Source organism: Pelecanus crispus, chromosome 2 (genome assembly GCF_030463565.1).
Source record: "Pelecanus crispus isolate bPelCri1 chromosome 2, bPelCri1.pri, whole genome shotgun sequence".
In the NCBI taxonomy this organism is placed as follows: domain Eukaryota; kingdom Metazoa; phylum Chordata; class Aves; order Pelecaniformes; family Pelecanidae; genus Pelecanus; species Pelecanus crispus.
The window spans coordinates 1,413,783-1,433,190 of NC_134644.1; the positions used below are offsets into that span (position 1 = coordinate 1,413,783).

At 59.7% G+C, this 19,408-nt stretch overlaps 1 protein-coding gene and 2 non-coding genes across 3 annotated transcripts; all 3 read right to left on the reverse strand.

Annotated features, from left to right (window-relative positions):
- Nucleotides 1-918: 918 nt before the first annotated feature.
- On the reverse strand, nt 919-18,155 carry TBRG4 (transforming growth factor beta regulator 4). The gene is made up of 10 exons (XM_075705255.1): nt 17,718-18,155; nt 12,817-13,134; nt 11,412-11,583; nt 9,023-9,180; nt 8,366-8,476; nt 6,613-6,757; nt 4,608-4,850; nt 3,775-3,886; nt 2,984-3,098; nt 919-1,020 (listed from the first exon to the last, which is right to left on the reverse strand). Exons 1-10 carry the CDS (start codon nt 18,153-18,155, stop codon nt 919-921), a joined length of 1,914 nt encoding a protein of 637 aa, XP_075561370.1.
- LOC142593080 (small nucleolar RNA SNORA5) lies at nt 4,107-4,246 on the reverse strand. The gene has a single exon (XR_012830882.1). It is a non-coding gene; the product is annotated as a small nucleolar RNA SNORA5 (small nucleolar RNA).
- On the reverse strand, nt 12,025-12,162 carry LOC142593079 (small nucleolar RNA SNORA5). The gene has a single exon (XR_012830881.1). It is a non-coding gene; the product is annotated as a small nucleolar RNA SNORA5 (small nucleolar RNA).
- Nucleotides 18,156-19,408: the final 1,253 nt, after the last annotated feature.

Consider the following 19,408-nt stretch of genomic DNA (forward strand, 5'->3'; position numbering starts at 1 on the left):
CGGCACCAGGCCCCCGGGTAACCCCTGTGCCGCGGGAAGGGGCAGACGCTGCGGGGAAACTGAGGCACAGCCTCGGGGAGCACGGACAGGGCCCGGTGCCGGTACCCGGTGCCGGTACCCGGTGCCTGCTGCTGGGCACAGAGGGAGGCTGGCACCCGGCACGCTGGGGTGCTGGCCGGCACCCCGGGCACGCAGCGAGGCCAAAGCCGGCCTTGCCGCGATGCCGGTGCCAGGAGCAGCCCCGAGCCCGTGACTCAGCAGCTTCCCAGCTGCTCTCCGGCAAAACCCAGCACCGCGGCGGCCCGTGGGTTGCCGGAGCAGCGGGAGTAGGGCCGCGGCCCGCAGCAGTGGGGCTGGAAAGGACATGGCAAGGACCAGCGGTGGCCAGATGGCCACTAATCCGTCCCCAAAGCCTCTCCTGGCAGCCAGCTCCGCTGCGTCACGGCCTGGAGGGTTTTTCCTGACCCACCTTGTCCCCCGCCGGGGGGGACACCGCGGGCGTCTTGTCGGGGTACACTCAGGGCTGGCACGATGCGGGGCAGGATTTAACCCTTCCCAGGGCTCTCCCGTGCCCGCTCCGAGGGTCCCGCTGCTTCAGCACAGTGCAGGAACCGGTCCTGCCCATCCCCTCGCCCCGCGCAGACGCCGGGGGACAAAGCCCCGTTAATAAAACGCGAATAAGAAAGGCCGGGATGGCTTTAATCCTAAACCCTGGCTCAAGCCGGCGGTGAACGGCATCCTGCCAAGCATCGGCGTGGGGCCATCTCCCACCCCGGGAAGAAGCGAAGCCGCGCGGTAACCGGCGCCGACGCCAACCGGCACCTCAAAACCACGGCACTGTACAGCGGTGGGTTTATTCGAACAGGTTTTTCTAACGCGAGGCGGGCGTTGCGGCGGACACCGGGCAGAGCAGCGCGGTTAGCTCGCCATCTCTTTGGCCCGGGCCTTGTTGAGCTTGTCTTTGAGGTAGGCCGTCCGCTGCCGCTCCAACTTCAGGTCCAGGAACTCGTAGTGAGGAACCTGCAACGTGGCGGGGGAAGAGGAGATGCCGTCAGAGCCCCAAAACGCACGACGCAGCCCGGCGTTTGGCCGCCGAGGAGCGTCCGTAACCTCTTGATCCCCGGTGTCCCGCGGCAGAGCGCAGACGTGGCCGCGGCAGCCCTCGGGCCGGTCCCTGCCACGGCGGAGGCACGCGCCCAATTTGTCGAGGCTGCGAGGGCACCCTCTGCTCCCGCCTGACGGGCGGCATCGGCGCCCGGGGGACGGAAACAATTGGGGACTGTCCCCAAATCGGCCTGCGTCACCGCCACCGAACAACGGGCTTCTGTGAGCAGCCGGGACGGCACGAAGCACCGGGCACCGCTCGCAGCCACGTAAGACGGAGCAGCCACAGGGCCAGCCCCAGCGCCCACCCTGCCCTGTGGCAGAAGATTTGGGGCTCTCGCCGAGCACCGAAACGCGCTTCATTTTTTTTTTTTTTCCACGTGAGACGCAGAGGACGCGCAGGGCTTTGTGGTCCTGCCCTTAGCCCACGCCGTCCTCCTCCCCGCGCCTCGGCCAGCAGCCCCAGCCGGGCGAAAGGCAGCTGAAATGTTTATTTGGGGTGAATTCGCAGGCAGGAGGAGGGGACACGGGTTGGGGAAGGGGGGCAGGAGCTCCAGCAGCTTTCAAACACCAGAGCCGCGTTGCTGTTCCTCCGCCAGCCTGTACGAGGGAGCAGCCTTGTCCGGGGGGATCCCACCGCCCACCCCTGCCTCTATATTTAGCAGCCGGGAGGCAAGGCTGAAGCTGCGGGAAGCGGCGCTTCCCTCCTCCTCCTCAGCATCCCCAGCCAGCGCGGGGGGGGATTACGCAAGCGGCTGGGAAATAAGCGGCCCCGGTGAACCTCAAACCTCGCTTCACATCAGCGTCAAAAACGTAGCAGCAGGTGCAGGGAGCCGGGGGGTGGGCGCTGGGGAAGCGTTGAAGCTCAGGGTCATCATGGGGAAGGGGGGGAACAGGCTGGGGAGAACACTTTTGGGTGTTGGGCTTGCTCTTCTCCCAAGGAACCAGCAATAGGAGGAGAGGAAATGGGCTCAAGCTGCACCAGGGGAGGTTTAGATTGGATATTGGGAGAAATTTCTTCATGGAAAGAGTAGCCAAGCACTGGAACAGGCTGCCCAGAGAGGTGGGGGAGTCCCCAGCCCTGGAGGGGTTCAAAAAATGGGCAGAGGTGGCACTTAGGGCCATGGTTTAGTGGGCATGGGGGTGTTGGGTTGATGGTTGGGCTGATGATCTTAGACATCCTTTCCAACCTTAGTGATTCCTGGTTTTTACTTCCATTAAAAATAATCCAGCCCCCAAGCCAGGAAACATGGAATTATTCCTCTCCCCTTAATTGGTTTAGTGGTGGCCTTGGCAGTGTTAGGTGAACGGTTGGGCTGGATGATCTTAAAGGTCTTTTCCAACCTAAACGATTCCACGATTCTATCTATGGGGCGACAGTGACACCGCTCTGGGGTGACACGTGCCCACGCTGCCCGTAGGCAGCTCAGGCCAGGGCCGACGCTGGGCTCTGCAGGGCAAGGGGCAGAGGGACGGCTCCCCACCTCCGGAGCCACCGACCTTCCTCCCGCAGAGCGGCCTGTGGGAGGATGAGGCTCACTGCCGGCCAGGAGAGCTATAATTACCTGCGGGAAGCTAAATACCGCGTGACCCCGCTGGAGCACAGGGGATCAGCGCCTTAAGACCTTGTCTGCTGTCGTCCTTCATTACTGATCTTCCCCCGCCACCTTCCAGGTGGTCTGGAGGGGATCACGGCTGCTAATCCAGCAAGGAAGGAGCGCTGGGGGCCGACGTGGGGCTCTGCCTCACCGTGCGGGACCCAGAGCCATCAGGAAGGTGGCAAGGGGAGCGCGAAAGCAGCCGGTGCCCCCTTCCCAAAGTGTCTGCTCCTCCATCTCCACAGAATTTAGAGACCCCTTTCTTCCCCGTGGCTACTCACGTCCACCACGAGGAAGCCGGCCGCCTGGACGTGGCGCCGGGCCATGACGTAGCGACCCAGCAAGTCCTTGCCTCTGTTGCTGAAGTTGGGGAATTCCCACCGGAGGAAGGCGACCCTGGGAGAAGCAGAAGGGATGGGAGGCTGCGAGGCCGGCGGAGCTGGCAGCGGCGCCCGGATCCCGAAGGGAGCCACGGCAGAAGGGCCTGCTCCAGCACTGCCGATTGCCCTGTGCCAGCAGGACACAGATTTGTCCCGCTGGAGCCGTTTTCCTGCTTCTGAGCCGTCAGAAAAGCACCAGGAGTGGCTCAAGCGTCATTTATCCACAGCCCAGGCCTGGGGGCAAGCTGATGCTGCCTTTTTTCCGGGCAGAAGGAGGCAGCTCAGTCCCCAGGGCCCTGCAGACAGCCGGGCTCTGTGGCAGACGGACCTGGCAGAGGTTTTTTTTGGAGAGAAAACCACTGCCACGACCACCGCCCGGCCCCCTCCCCTGCCGTGCCTCCACCAGGTTGGCTGGTCAGAGCAGCCCCAGCTGAGAAATGTTACCCCATGCAGGGCTGGCACAGCTGTACCCCCATTTCTGTCCTGTGCTCACCCCCTCCTGCTCCCAAATGAGGGGGTCGCAGCTGGGCACGGCATCCTTGGCACGCTGGCAGCCCCTGCAGAGCTGCCGTAAGCCACCGGCCGCGGCAACCGGGAGGTGCGGAGCCCGCGGATCCTCAGCGGGACAAAGGCAGAGCCTTCCCGCTCCTTTCCCCGTAAGCCCCTGCCCAAACAGCGGGGCCCAGACCCACCTCCTGGCGCCCGGCGGCAGCGGCTTCGTCCCTTCCGAGTGGAGCAGATGGGGAGCAGCAAAGTCCTTCAAGGGGAGAGGTTTATTTTCACTGTTCACCACCATCTCGGCATCTGTACGGAGAGGAGGGAAACACAAGGACTCCCGAGACCTGGATGCTGCTCACACCGTCTCCCCCGTGGCCGGCAACGCGAGGTCCCGCTGCTCCCCTTCCCAAAAAACCCGTCCTTGCTGGGGCCGCGGAGCAGCTCTGTGCGCAGGGCCGGGGCACAGTGCCCTCCTCGCGCTGGCGCAGGGAAGGGTCTGCTTCCCAAGCATCTCCTCGGGCGGAAGACGTGTCCGTGGCCTGATTTTACCCCCCAGCGTCCCACAGGAAGGGAACGTGGGACTCGTGGACTACAGAAGTTGCTGTGGCAGCCGTTTGGCCGGTCCCCACCACGGAAGAGGCAGGGACCGAATTTGACAGGGCTGCAGGAGAGCGGGGGGAGCCTGGGGTGGGCTGTGAGAGCTGGCGGTGCGGCAGGGAGGGCAGAGGCAGCAGCCCTTCACCGGCCTCGGCGCTGCTCGGCTGCTGAAGGAGGGCTCTCCTCCCGCATCTGCTACCCGCAACCGTGCCCGGGGCCGCGGTTTCGGCTCTGCCTTCAGAGGCAAGTTGTGGGAGGAGACGGGAACGAGCCAGGGCAGCTGCGATGAGGAAGCGGAGGGGCGCGAGGCTGAAGAATGCAGAGGGATAAAGCCTGGTAGCTGCTCCCTGAGGCCTCAAGTCCAACTCCCTCCACCACACAGAGCCCGACGGGGTCCCGGCCCGTCGGGGCGGGGAGAGGACGCACTCACCGATCTGCCAGCCGTAGATGGTGCGGACGTCGAAGCGCCCGTTGTCCCGGCTGCCCAGCACCCCGGCCAATGCCTCCCGCAGGCTGCTCTGCAGCAGGGTGACCTTCTCCCCCGCCGGCTCCACGGGGCTCAGCATCTGTGCTGGCAGGAACGGCCCCCGGTAGTCGGGGCTTTCCAGCTTGGCAGCAGCGTTGATGTGGACGAGCTTCAGCCGTAAGTTCTGGGCCTTGAGGGACTGATCGCCTGGCGGGAGGAGAGAAGCAGAGATATAGACACAGCCCAAAGCCCCGGGGTCTGGCTCTTCGTCTGCTGTCCGACTGCGATTCCTCATTCCGATCCCCCCATGAGGGGTTCCTGACTGATGGCGTCAAGATACAAATTGCCAGCGGCCAAATGCCGGTGTTCCTGGCCTTGCTCCGGCTGCCGGGCGCTCGTAGGAAGCCACCACGAGCTGGCCGAGCTGAACGGGGCCCTAGTTTAGCAACCGGCCTCGTTGGAGCCCAATGTCCATGGCGTGTTTTTATCCCCGGGGTCCCACGGGAAGGGACAGCAGGGCCCACAGACTACAGAAGTTGCTGTGGCAGCCAGTTGGCCAGTCACAGAATCATGGAATCGTTTAGGTTGGCAAAGGCCTTTAAGATCATCCAGTCCAACCATTAACCCAACACTGCCAAGGCCACCAGTGAACCCATTAAGGGTAGAGTAGCAATTTCGTGTTTCCTGGCTTGGGGGCTGGATTATTTATAATGAAAGTAAACGCTAGGAATCATTTGTAGGGCCACAGAAATGATCCGAGGGCTGGAGCCCCTCTGCTCCGGGGCCAGGCTGGGGGAGCTGGGGGTGCTCAGCCTGGAGAGGAGGGGGCTGCGGGGAGGCCTGAGTGCGGCCTGGCAGTGCTGAAAGGGGCCGATAGGAAGGATGGGGGCAAGCTTTTTAGCAGGGGCTGTGGTGACAGGACAAGGAATAATGGATTTAAACTAAAGAAGAACAGATTTAGACTGGATATAAGGAAGGATTTTTTTACAGTGAGGGTGGTGAGGCACTGGCACAGGTTGCCCAGAGAGGCAGTGGAGGCCCCATCCCTGGAAACATCCCAGGCCAGGTTGGACGGGGCTCTGAGCACCCTGCTCTGGTTAAAGCTGTCCCTGGCACTGCAGGGGTTGGGCTGGGTGAGCTCTAAAGGTCCCTTCCAACCCAAAGCATTGTGTGATTCTATGATTAAGGTTGGAAAGGCCCTCTAAGATCATCAGTCCAACCATCAACCCAACACCCCCATGCCCACTAAACCATATCCCAAAGCGCTACGTCTGCCGCCACGGCGGAGGCAGGGACTGAATTTGACGGGGCTGCACCTCCCCAGCAGTCACCGTTCTGTTAGGAAATACCAAGCCCTCCCATGCTCCTCTCAAGGAAGAGGGCAGCGCCGGAGCGGAGCAGCAAGCTGTGCCTTGGGGCACACGATTTCCAGGACAAGGTTGAGGGCGATGCGTCACCCTGTTCGTGGTTCAACCCTGCAGGCACCGCTCCAGCCGTGTAACGTTCAGCTTCAAGCTGGGCAGGAGGAAGAGCAGACAAGTGGGCAGGACCCGCAGAGGAAGGTGGGAGAAAAGAGCACAGGGAACGAGCAGGGAAAGCAGGAGCGGGACAGCGTGGAGGAGGGTGGCTCGAGCAGATCCCCTTTGCTGTCACTGTCTTGTTCTCCTTCTCCCATATCACACGCAGGCACAAATCCACAGCCCGAGGGGGCTGCCGGAGCTGGAGGCCGTGGCTCGCACGAGCCCAACACCCCCGGCGCTGCTGCCCTGCGCTCCCCTCACCTGGGGAACCCCGCACAGAGCTGCAGGGGGATCTGTTACAGCCGCTCCCAGCAAGATCGATTCCCTCCCGGTTACCAGTTAACAACCCATTAACTCCAATTTAGACGGACCAGGCTCAGTATCCCCACTCCCCGCCCCAGCTCTGAGGTTCTGGGTCCCCGTCCCACCAGCACAGACGCCCACCTCACCTTGGATCCGAGTGTGGAAGTCGGGCGCCAGCACTCGCCGCAGGTAGGGAGCCTTGGCCTGCTGCAGCACGCAGAGCGACCACACCAGGTCCGTCAGCAGGTGAGGTTCCAGGCTGTCTAGCTGGCTCTGGAGCTCCTCGTGGATCTGCAGAGAGGGAAACCAAACAGCTCAGTGCTCCCGATGCCTCCATCCCAAGGTCAACACACGGGTCTGGCAGCTCGACAGATCCCCGAGGCGTTCTGCTGCACCCGACACGCGCCGTCGCCTCTAAAGCGGTGCTCCTCCGCTGGGTTATTTGCAGAGGGGAGATTTTAAGATCGCTCTAACGTGACCCTGCAGTTCGGGAGCTGCAGCGCACCAGCCCAGAATGCTGATCGCTGCGCGGTGTGGGGCTCATCAGAAAGCCCAGCAGCAAACCGCAGAAGCCAGGGATAACGCACGGCTGCAGCCAGCCCTGCCACGAGGGCAGCGTTCCGTAAACGGAGGGCTGGAGGCGATAACTTCTTCAGGATCTGCAACTAAAACCTGCCGTAAATGGAGCTGGAGGGGGCCGAGACTATCGGTGGTGTCAGGATGCCTGTCTGGGAATCACAGCAAGAGCCTGGAGCTCTGCACCCCAAAGGGTTTTCTCCTGTTAACCCTGGCGAACTTTTTTGCAGCACCTCAAAACTGAGCAGTTTTGCGCTTGCTACAAAACGCCTCCTCACGGTGACCATGATTAAGGCTGGCAGGGGGAGTCCAGAGCCCTGGGTGCTACTTCCAAACCCTGCCCTTCTCGCCGTCGCAGGGGAGACCCCCTGGCTCCCCACGCTGGCTTGGCCACGGGGGACAGGCTGCCCTGTGGTGGGACGCGGGGTCCTGCGGATCAGAAACACCCACGTCTGGGTCCTCTTCCCTCTCCGCTGCGTGTCGTGGGCGAGGCTGGGCCAGCCACACTCCCTCTGCCGGGTGCTCGGCGAACGCCCGCTTACTCAGCGACGACGCGGCTCCTTTCTGGAAATCGTCAGCATCAATCTGTCCCCAAGGAGGTCAAGGTGACTTCCTCCTCTGCTTCAGAAGCCAGCCTGGCTGCCTCCGTGAGCCGAGGAAGGCAGGAGGACGCTGAGGAAGGCAGGAGGACGCCGAGGAAGGCATCTACCCCACGCTCACCTCCTGCCAGCCTCTTGCTAAACCACGCAGGAGGTTCCCCCTCCGCTCGGCCATGCCAGCCGCTCACGTCTCCTCACCTTGGGACGTGGAAACCTTCCCCCCAGGCAGGGAGACAGCGCGCACGTCTGCCCATGGCAGCCTTTACCCTCCTCGACAGCTCCCCGGAGCTGGGGGAGCAGCCTCAGCGCTACCAGACCGAGGGCTTGGCTCGGCAGGGAGAGCCACACAGCTCTGCCAGGAGCAGGCGTGCAACCGTCAACACCTACGGCTTCATTACAAAGAGTTAATTACAGCCATCGGAGGTCAGGAGGGCATGTGAACACCCATGCGCTGCTTGTGTCTGCTAGAAAAGCGAGCCGGGGGGAGCTCAAGCTAGTCTTGGACTAACTGGTTCAGCTATTGCCCAGCACGCAGCCAGGGGAGCGCAGTGCGGTTTTCAGCCCAGCCCGAGCTCAGGCTCCCCTTTCCCACACCATTAACAGCTGGATTGAGCCATCCAACACCCATTTTCGCATGTGGATGTGCTAGGAGATGTGCAGCCTTCCCGCTGGCTAGGGAGGGAGGAAGGTTGATGAAGATGGGGAGGGAAAAGAGGAAGGTTACCATGTTGAAGAAGTCCTCGCTTCCGCTGGGCTGGAAGTTCAGGCGAGCAAAAGACAGGATGATACTGCACAGATGGGTGACTGACAACTCCTTGGTGTTGTCCAGGGCATACTGGAAGATACAGGGAGCAAAAGCAGAGGTTTAGGTCTGTCCTACGTGAGTACGGACAGGAAAAGATTGAAAGCGTCAGCCAAGGACGCATCCAGCCCCGCGGCGAGATGGGAAAACACGAGCAAAAGGTCGTTCAGTGCTTCCCTGGGATTTTATCTTGGCACGAGGGAAAGCCGCGAGTGGAGGCAGAGCTCTCTGATATTCCAGTACAGATGCAAAAGTGCAGGCGCATAAACTGGGGCAGAGCTGGGAAGGCGCCTGGGGAGAGAAACAGCGCCGGCACTCGGGAGCGGAGGCTCACACGGAGCCGAAACCGGCCCCAGCTCAGCACGGATTGCCAGTGCTGACTTTAGCGGAAAATGAACAGTGAGTCCTGTCAGACTCGATTACGGCCGCCGGCTGGGTAGAAAAAACAGCGGCAACATCCCAGAGAGCATCTCTGGAGAGGTGAGGGGGAAACTGCTCCCATCTCCCGGGAACTGGGGTGGATCACAGTCGTGCCGGTGCCACCGGCTTCCCTTCCCTCCCAAACCTCCTCCTCCTCACCTGCACAACGGCCTCAGACAGCGGCAGGCTGAGCCACTTGAGGAGGGCGAAGGATCTGATGCAGCGCGTCACCTCGACGGGCGTCATGGCCGAAACGTGGGGGTGCAGGTCGGTGGCTATCTTCTGGAAGACCTGGGGCTGGTGGAAATTCAGTTTTCCTTAAAGGAGCAAAAGAAAGCGGCAGCCACTTACAAGGAGCTGGTACGGGAGCCGTGCCTGGACGGGCGGTGGTGGCCCAAAGCATGAAGCCGTTCGTTAGGAGCAGAGGAGGCTCAGAGACCGGTATTGCCTCTCCCAGCAGGCTTGGCCCCATCCTTTCTGGTCAGACCAAGTCTCTGCTGGGTCCTGCTGCACCCACCAGCTCTCCATCCCGGTGCCAACTCATGGCTCCAGCCCTGGTAGCAGATTTTAGCCTCAGTGTCTCCAGCTACAGATCCTGGTCAGGCCAGAAGAGCCCTGAACTCGCTAAGGCTACTGGAAACCTCACGCCGGGCGAGGAACAGCGAGCAACGCTCAGCAACCAGCAGCACCAAGCCCCGGAGGTCAGCGTGGACCAGCCAGGAGGGGACAGTCCCCACGAGAGGGGCACAGGCAGGGTCCGAGACCGGCTGCAGCAGCAGCGACAGGTACAAACCATCGCGACGCAACGATGCGGCAGCTACAAGCGTCAAAGAGAAACGTCAGCGCAGCGCGCCGGCATCCCGGCCAAGAGCATGCCCACCGCAGCGGCTACAGCGCTGCCGGAGCCTGCGAGAGCCAGCTGTGCTCCCAAAACACATCCAGATGTTGTAGTTGTCTACTTTGTATGTTTTAAGGCTGGGGAACTTGCTGGCTTACCCGGTCCGATCTCTGTGTATGACCCAAGGCACGTATATAACGTCCAGCTGCCCTTAATGGATTTAAACTAAAGAATAGATTTAGACTGGATATAGGGAAGAAATTTTTTACGCCGAGGGTGGTGAGGCACTGGCACAGGCTGCCCAGAGAGGCGGTGGAGGCCCCATCCCTGGAAACATCCCAGGCCAGGTTGGACGGGGCTCTGAGCACCCTGCTCTGGTTAAAGCTGTCCCTGGCACTGCAGGGGTTGGGCTGGGGGAGCTCTAAAGGTCCCTTCCCACCCAAAGCATTCTGTGATTCTATGATTCTACGATTCCTGAGCTGCAGCACCTACAGCCCTGCCTCTGAGAAAGGTGCCCAGCACGGATTTGGAGGCCGTGCCATGGAGCGTCCACCACTTTCCTTGAAACTCGTTCCAGATTAATCAACTTCACAGCAAGTAAGCTGGTAACATCAATGAGAGAAGCACCAGCTCCCTCCAAGGCCACGTCTACTGGGGTTATTTCTTTCTTTTGAGAGTACAGCTAACCCACGGAGACCATCCTGGCCCCAGCGGTTGCCAGAAGAGCTGTTCCTACCACCAGGAGCTGGGCAATCAATTGAAAAAGAGCTCCTCCCTGGTTTTCCTGCTTCCTTTATCCCTGTTTGGGCTTTATCCCTGTTTGTCCGGCCTTTCCACTGGCTACCAATGGTAGGAGGAGAGCAGGACCACGCAATACTGTACGGAAAGAGGAGCCAGAGAGCTAAGACACTCAGGATCATAAACCAGATTATCAATTAGTGCTACCCCGCTGTTAACAGAGCTCTTTTCCACCAGATTCTGTCACCAACAAGTATACGGCGGCTCTGGAACATCACCAAGGTGGCTGTCACCGCCCAAAGCGTCTGCCAGCGCTTGTACAAGTCCTTGTAGCATCTCACCTGCTGAAGAGTATGAATTCAGCACCCAGCGCTTCTCAAATGATAATTAACTTGTCACCAGGACATCTTGGGTGGAAAGAAATCAGCTATTTTAGTGCCGCCGTCGCCACGTAAAAAGCCCAGCTCCCCCCAGGGCTCCTGCTCAGCCCTCCTGCTACCGCGGGCTGCGTTCTGCAAGCGAGGAAACAGAGGCAGGGGCTCCCCAAGAAACCCACGGCCACAGGAGGAGGCAAGAGAGGGATTTGGGGGATCCTAGCTCACCAGCTGCCTACGCTGCAGGGCAGAGGAGCTCGCTGGCACCCTGACCACCCTTCCAAAGCGCGCTCTCGTGGCAAGTTCCCTTCTTCCCACGTGCTGGAAGGAAAACCAGGGTGTAACACTGCCACAAGCTGCGCTGACCGCGCCGTACGCCACAGAGGCGCCGAGCGTACCTGGGCTCGGAGCTGGTGCTACCCGGCTGCGCTGGCTGGTGTGCCAAGTCCAGCCTAACGTACCCTGCCAGCCTTCCTCCTTCACCTGGCCTTGACGCCATGGTAGCAATACCATCAAATCCCCACTCGAGTGCCCAAAATCAACTGGGTTCTACCCACAGGTAACATCCAACAGGTCCCAATACAACCGAGCCACTTACCATAGGCAAAAATCAGGTCCATCAGGGTGTTGAGGCTGAGCTCAGAGTGCTTCTGGATCAGGTGGTAGGACAAGGCTCGGAGCAGAGGCACGCAGCGCCGGTTCTGGTAGGCTAAAGCCAGCGTTATTTTACGGATATCATCGGGGTTGAACTGTTCAGCGAGTTCCAGAGCCTGCCGAGAAATGTTTTGAGGGATGTAAAAAGAAAGCACAAAGCGACGTGCAGGAGATAGGAACCGGCAAGCGTTTAGCGTTCAGCACACAGCGAGGCTCAGCGGCTGGGAACGAGCGTAATGGCTCGTGCAGAGGGAGGGCGAGGGGAAGCGGAGCTTCATCCTCTCAGCAGAGCTCAGCCAGGATCTCCCCGCTCCTGGTTCTGCCTCTCCCAGCCGGCAGGATCTCAGCGTCCGCTCCTGGTGCGCATCCAGGCACGGTAACACGCCGTCGGGCAAAGACCGACAGAGGAAAGGCACCTGCTGCTGGATCGGCACCCAGCTTTCCACTGTAATTTCTGCTCTGTCTGCAGGACGCAAACCCAACATCATTAAGTTTGGGCTCTGCATAAGCTGACAACCTCGTCAGACCCAGCTACAGCGTTCTGCCTCGTCACACGCCGGTGTCTGTAGCGTTTATTTATCCCCAGGGTTGAGCGAGAGGCACAATGGGGCTCAGGAGCTACAGCTGTTGCTGTGGCAGCTGTTTGGCCAGTCCTCAGCACGGGCTGGACGAGGACTGAATTTGACACAGCTGCAGTCAAGGGCTCCTGCAGTGGTTCCGACCCGAAGGACGTTTCCTTGCTCCCGCAAGCGACAGAAACAGGGACACACCGAGCACCAGAGGGGACAGCCCTGCCCCCTTTGAAGGTGACGGGTGCCTAGAGGCAAGGACGGTACGGACACTCCTTGTTCTGGCTCCCCTCATAGCCCGGCTCGTACAGAGAAGCAAAGGACGACGTTTTTGGCAGCTGTGTTACGCTGGCTCTGTAAGTTACCTCTTGCCAGCCGAGCTAAGGAAATTTGAGCGTGTTCTCTGTGAACCTGCCGCAGCCGTAAAGTAAAATTCACCAGCTCAGCCCACCTCCCAGCAGCGCAGACCAGTGCGAGTCACCTCCTCGCACCAGTACAGATTGGGAAGGGGCTGGTGAGTGCCAGCCCCCCGTCTACGTGGCTCCTCAGATGGAAACCCCTCTTAGAAGCGCCCATGCGCGGGAAGCTGCTGAAACAACAACCCAAAAGCACACACCAAAGAACTCTGGCGCAGCACCAAGCGCAGCCTGGGCGGAATTAGCAGGATGGGACCATGTAGGGTGGGTTAAAGGGGACGGGGCTCTCCTTTCTGCCGTTGTCACCTGCGGGAGGTGGCCCGTCGGAAGGGAACGGAGGGGAAGGGAGAGCCCAAGCCCCTACCTTGTCCTCCAGCCGGTCCATCAGAGCCGGGGAGACATGCCCGACCTTGCTCATCAGCGTGACCACGGTTCGGGTGCCCTCGAGCTCTGTCCAACGCAGCTCCAGCTTCTTGATGACTTCGTTCAGCAGCTTGCTCTCCTTCTGCTGCTTGACGGCCAAGAACTCTGCCAGGGAGGCGAGCTGCCTGAAGGTGAGGCGCCGCAGCCGCCACAGCACCTCCTGCTCCACCGACTGCATCTCCTTCCTGTTGCTGTCCACCCCCAGGGAGCAGAGGCTCTTCAGGAGGTTCACCAAGGTGTTATTCCACACTTGAGAAATCTGGGCAGCGGGGAGAAATAAGGGAAAAGTGTTGATGAGGGACAGCACGAGAATATTCATTTGCCAGTCACGCCAAACACCAGGCAACGCTCTGCCTCTACAGAAAGAGCTGCACAGCGTTGAGGCAGGAGTCCTCCTCCGCCCGAGGACATCCAGTTGTCCCCCACCACAGCGCGAGACCTCTGCTCCTCCTCACAGGTGCAACCTGCGCAGTCAGAGGCAGACCGGAGTGACCCAGAGCTCTGGGGAGGAAGAGGAACCTCAACGACTGTACCACAAGCCAGAGCCACGCACCAATCCCAGCGGCACGGACAGAATCATAGAATCGTTGAATTCTTTAGGTTGGAAAAGACCTTTAAGATCATCCAGCCCAACCATTCACCTAACACTGCCAAGGCCACCACTAAACCAGTTAAGGGCAGAGTCATAATTTCATTTTTCCTGGCTTGGGGGATGGATTATTTTTAATGAAAGTAAAACTAGGAATCACTAAGGTTGGAAAGGCCCTCGAAGATCATCAGCCCAACCATCAACCCAACACCCCCATGCCCACTAAACCATGGCCCCAAGTGCCACCTCTGCCCGTTTTTTGAACCCCTCCAGGGATGGGGACTCCCCCACCTCTCTGGGCAGCCTGTTCCAGTGCTTGGCCACTCTTTCCATGAAGGAATTTCTCCCAATATCCAATCTAAACCTCCCCTCATGCAACTTGAGGCCATTTCCTCTCGTCCTGTCAATGGATGAGCCTTGAGAAGTAACCACACATCGCTTACAGAGCTGCCATATGGGTGGTGAACTCTCTCTTGCCTCAGAGAAGGAAGCCACACAAATTTTCTGCTGGCTGGGTGAAATATTTAAGTAGACTTTATCTTTCTCTGGAGGCACTTAAGCTTCTCTGTGGTGTGGCTGGGATATGACACAGGTGGCTGGTAAAACGAACAGCGGTGGGAAAGGCTGATAATTCAGGGGCAGAAACTTGAGGGTCTGCGGGGGGAACGCCACGGGACTCCGACTCACCTCAGATCAGTTAAAACTTATCCTAAAAGCTCCAATTTCTCTCCAGCATCTCCAAAAGGAGGCTGGGCATGAATCCCACCGGCTGCCGGGAACAACAGGACCTGCCCAGCCCCACACTCTGCCCACCGAACTTCTCTGCCTGGCCACCGCCAGCTGCTTCCCCACTGGCAGCCCCGACGCGAGGCGGAGCTCATGATTTTCCACCAGCAATCGGTCTTCCAGCTTTCACCTCCTTCAGTGAACGCCAGGCACCTCTTTATTTCCAGCCCAAGCTTCCCCGGCTGTGCTCTGCTGCTGCTGTGCAGCACGAAAAGGCAGTTCCAGTCTGAAAGCTCCCCCGATTTGTATAAAACCAAACCCGACCCTCAGCACAACGTCGGTTCCGATGGGCCCTTCAGAAAGCATCGCTGCGCCAGCCACCCTGGTGCAGAGCACAACGCCTTGCTTGACAGAATGTCCCAACATTAAAAAATGATTTCAGAAACAAGGAGCTGCTTCTCAGAGCGACCGTGCAGGAGGCAAGCAAGGCAGCACTGCGAGATGCTGAATTTCAGGCAGGACGGACCACGTGGGTTTGGGCAAACAAAGGCTTTAACTCTCCGGCTTGTCCAAACTCCAGCGCTTCCACCAGCACAGCAAATTCCTAAAGCGCCACTCAGGCACGGTTCGGCACCTCAGGCACAAGAATGACCTGAGCACTGCCAGGGTGCTCTGCTAAAACGTGAAAAAGCACAGTGCAGGATGGGGCTGAGAAAGCCAGCAGAGCTTGTGATTTGCCCCGGGTTACTCAGAAGGTCACAAGGAGAACCAGCTTGCTCCCCTGGCTCATCCCTCGCCTTTTCCACCCACTCACGCGTACAAAACTCATCTCACAGCCTGCAAAGAGCCCTTTCCCTCAACGCTGTCCTGGCCCACGCCTCACTTACTGTTCAAAATCTCTGGCTCCTCGACACAAGGACACTGCAAGCCGATGAATTTTAGTTTCTTTGCATCAGAGCGTCTTTGCATCTACACAACAACCTCCTACATTCAGTTATCTACGACTGCTGCTGCGATATCAGCTCGTTGGAGAAGGGTAATTGTGTTTGCAGCGAGTTTGCTTGCTTTAAGTCTCAAAATCCCTAGCCATGCCCCTCTGGGCAGTTTCCTACACTTAGGTCAGGCTGCCTCGCTTCTCATAGCGCCCACCCAGCACATCGGCTTGGCTTTGCCAGCTCCAGGGCATCCCTTTCCCTCTGAGGGGTCCCCAGGGACACGGGCACCCCTTTTATTCACGGTGACAGCAACACGGGACCACGTACATGATCAGGAGTGGTACTTTCACTCCAAATACAGCGGAAGGGAAACACTTCAGCTCAATGGAACTAACTGGGCACTCTCAGGACAAATCCCACCTCTCTGCTATCCTTAGACAGGTTTTAGGGAGAAGAGATTATGGATGAGGAGAAATACGAAGCGTCTGCAGAAGGCTGGTACCCCCAGAGCCCTGCCAGAAACCTCAACCAGTTCAACAAGGCAAGTTCACAGGTCACAGAATCATGGAATCGTTTAGGTTGGAAAAGACCTTTAAGATCATCCAGTCCAACCATTCACCTAAAACTGCCAAGTCCACCACTAAACCAATTAAGGGGAGAGGAATAAATAATTTCATGTTTCCTGACTTGGGGGATGGATTGTTTTTTAACGAAAGTAAAACTAGGAATCACTAAGGTTGGAAAGGCCCTCGAAGATTATCAGCCCAACCATCAACCCAACACCCCCATGCCCACTAAACCATGGCCCAAAGTGCCACCTCTGCCCATTTTTTGAACCCCTCCAGGGACGGGGACTCCCCCACCTCTCTGGGCAGCCTGGTCCAATGCTTGGCCACTCTTTCCATGAAGAAATCTCTCCCAATATCCAACCTAAACCTCCCCTGGTGCAGCTTGAGCCCATCTCCTCTCGTCCTATCGCTGGTTCCTTGGGAGAAGAGCCCGACCCCCCCCCTCCCTGCCCCCTCCTGCCAGGAGCTGCAGAGCGATCAGGTCTCCCCTCAGCCTCCTCTTCTCCAGGCTGAACACCCCCAGCTCCCTCAGCCGCTCCCCACCAGCCCTGTGCTCCAGACCCTGCCCCAGCTCCGCTGCCCTTCTCTGGACACGCTCCAGCACCCCAATGTCCTTCTTGTGCTGAGGGGACCAAAACTGGACACAGCATTCCAGGTGCGGCCTCACCAGTGCTGAGCACAGGGGGACGATCCTGCCCTGCTCCTGCTGGCCACGCTATTCCTGACACAAGCCAGGATGCTGTTGGCCTGCTTGGCCACCTGGGCACACTGCTGGTGTGCAATCCCCAGTACTAGCACAGGCTGGGGGATGGATGGATTGAGAACAGCCCAGTGGAGAAGGACTTGGGGGTGCTGGGGGGTGAAAAGCTGGACATGAGCCGGCAATGTGCGCTTGCAGCCCAGAAAGCCAACCCCATCCTGGGCTGCATCCCCAGCAGCGTGGCCAGCGGGGCGAGGGAGGGGATTCTGCCCCTCTGCTCCGCTCCGCTGAGCCCCCCCCGGGGCACTGCCTCCAGCTCTGGGCCCTCAGCACCGCGCAGCCATGGAGCTGTTGGAGCGGGCCCAGGGGAGGCCACGAAGATGCTCGGGGGGCTGGAGCAGCTCTGCTGTGAGGCCAGGCTGGGAGAGCTGGGGGTGTTCAGCCCGGGGAAGAGAAGGCTGCGGGGAGACCTTAGTGCGGCCTTTCAGTGCTGAAAGGGGGCTTAAAAGAAAGATGGGGACAGGCTTTTTAGCAGGGCCTGTAGTGACAGAACAAGGAATAATGGTTTTAAACTAAAAGAGGGGAGCTTTAGATTAGAAATTAGGAAGAAATTCTTCACTGTGAGGGTGGTGAGGCACTGGCACAGGTTGTCCAGTGCAGTTGTGGCTGCCCCGTCCCTGGAAACATTCCAGGCCAGGTTGGATGGGGCTCTGAGCACCCTGATCTGGTTGAAGATGTCCCTGCCCATGGCCAGAGGGCTGGACTGGATGATCTTCAAAGATCCCTTCCAAGCCAAACCATCCTGTGATTCCATGATGTGGGGCCCATGAGCTGCAGGTATTTCCGTAGCAGCCAGAATTTGATGGGGCTGCTGAGGTTTGACAATACAACGTGCCGAGCACGGTGCACTGGTTCCCTTCAGATGCCCCATCTTCCCCGGTGGCTTCTCCACTGTCCGGCTGCATGGCTCTGACGTGTCTTTGCCACAAACCGGCAAAGGTGCAGCTTTATCTTATCAAGAAAATTAAAAATGCACGGGAGCAGGAGCAAAGCAGCATTTAACGAAGACAATCTCTCCGCTACATTTTGCCTCTGGTCTGAAAAGCAGAGCTTTTAGACAGAAGTAATCAGGCATGTTGCCTGGAGCTGCTAATTTCACCTCCTGATCCCCTCAACTTCATCTTTTACTTGGAAAGGCAAAGTACGAACCCTAAACAAGCAGCTGGCTCCAGCCAACCACACCGGTTCAATCCCAGGAGCACCGTCCGCTTTCCACCTTGTATTCTTTCCCCAAAACGCTTCTGCGGCAAGGAGGGAACTTACCTGGGAATCCATGATGCTGATGAGCTGTTCGAAACGTTCGTCTCGCAGAATACTTGCCGTTCCCAGTTTTTTTTCCGCTGCAAGGCGGGAAAGTTGAGTGATTAATAGCGAGGCTTCGTTGCTATTAAGAGCATGGAGTTCGCTCAACTGGAAGAGTTCCTGAGGACTTGCGGCCGTTTCAATCAGTTCCCTGATCACTTTGTGCTCTGGGTTTCTGTTGTCCTCCACCTGCTCTTTGACCGAGAATCCATCTGCCCAGCTGGAAGGGCTCGAAGTGTGAAATAAAGTGAAAGGTGCTTGAGGCAGAGCTCTCGCCATTGCCACCTTCCCAGCCGGCACCAACAGAGAAGCTGGGACGGCTGAGGGAGCGGAGACAAAGGCACCGAAGTGCCGCCAGCAGCAGCGTCGCACCAAGTGGGCTGCCATGCTGGAAGGCATGGGGGGGAAGGAAGGCTGGGGGCGGTAACCGGCTGGAGGTCAGCGCCGCATTTCAGGAACGCTACGGAAGGAAAAGAAACCCTTTAGGAGTTGGAGAATTTCAGATAAAATGGAGGACGCAGCGAACTTCCGGTAATGGTTGTGAGGAAAGGAATGTTTTGACTGGCAATATCAGATGTGAAGAAACAATAAAAGCTTTCTGGCCATCGGTCGGCAAAACACCGAGATCAAGGAGACGAAAGCTTCCGCACGCCTACAGCTGCAGAGCAGGCTATGTGCTTCCCTGCTGGGGCTAACCCGCCTCCGGACCCCCTTGGGGGCTGCCAAACTCCGGCATGGTTTTCCAAAGCAGCACGCAGCCCCTCCGGCGCAGCTGCCAGCAGGTCTGGTGCACACCCAGCTCCTCGCCAGCCTCCACCGGGCCTCACCCAGACCTCTGGGGCTGCAGCCGTATTCCCCCCAGCTGCTCCCAGTTTCCCTACATCATCCTCCCTGGGCTCCCTCCTTCCCTGTCCAGCCCTGGTCCACCGGGGTGGGCCCGGTCCACCACCCCGGCTATTCCCTTCAGCCCCCCGGGCCCGGCCTATCTCCCCTCGGAGCCCCCCCGGGCCCGGCTCTCCCCACCCCAGCCTATTTCCCTCAGGCCCTCCCGTTCCCCTCAGGCATCCCGGGCCCGGACGGTTCCACCCAGAGCCCTCCCGGACCCAGCTCTACCCGCTCCAGTCGATTCCTCTCAGGCTCCCGGGCCCGGCCGGTTCCCCCCAGAGCCGTCCCGGGCCCGGCCGGTTCCCCCCAGAGCCCCCCCCGGGCCCTGCCGGTTCCCCCCAGAGCCCCCCCCGGGCCCTGCCGGTTCCCCTCCGGCCGCCCGGTTCTCCTCAGAGCCCCCCCGGGCCCTCCCCTCCCGCCGCCGGGCCTGACCTCGCCCGCCCCAGCCGCACACCGGGCCGGCAGGGAGAGGGAACGCGGCGCATTCGGATGGCGTCATCGCGCCGCGGCGGCTCTCTATTGGTAGCGCGCCGGCGCAGGCAGGGTACATCATTGAGCTGCGGCGAGCGCCTATTGGCTTAGGAGGCGGGACTTCCGGGGCGCGGCGGCGTGGGCGGGCGCTGAGGGGAGCGCCGCCGCCATTACCCGCCGTCGGCCGCCATTACCCCACCGTCATTACCCCACCGTCATTACCCCGCCGTTGGCAGCCATTACCCGCCGCCATTACCCGCCGTCGGCCGCCGTCGTGGTCCCTGCGGCCCGGCCGG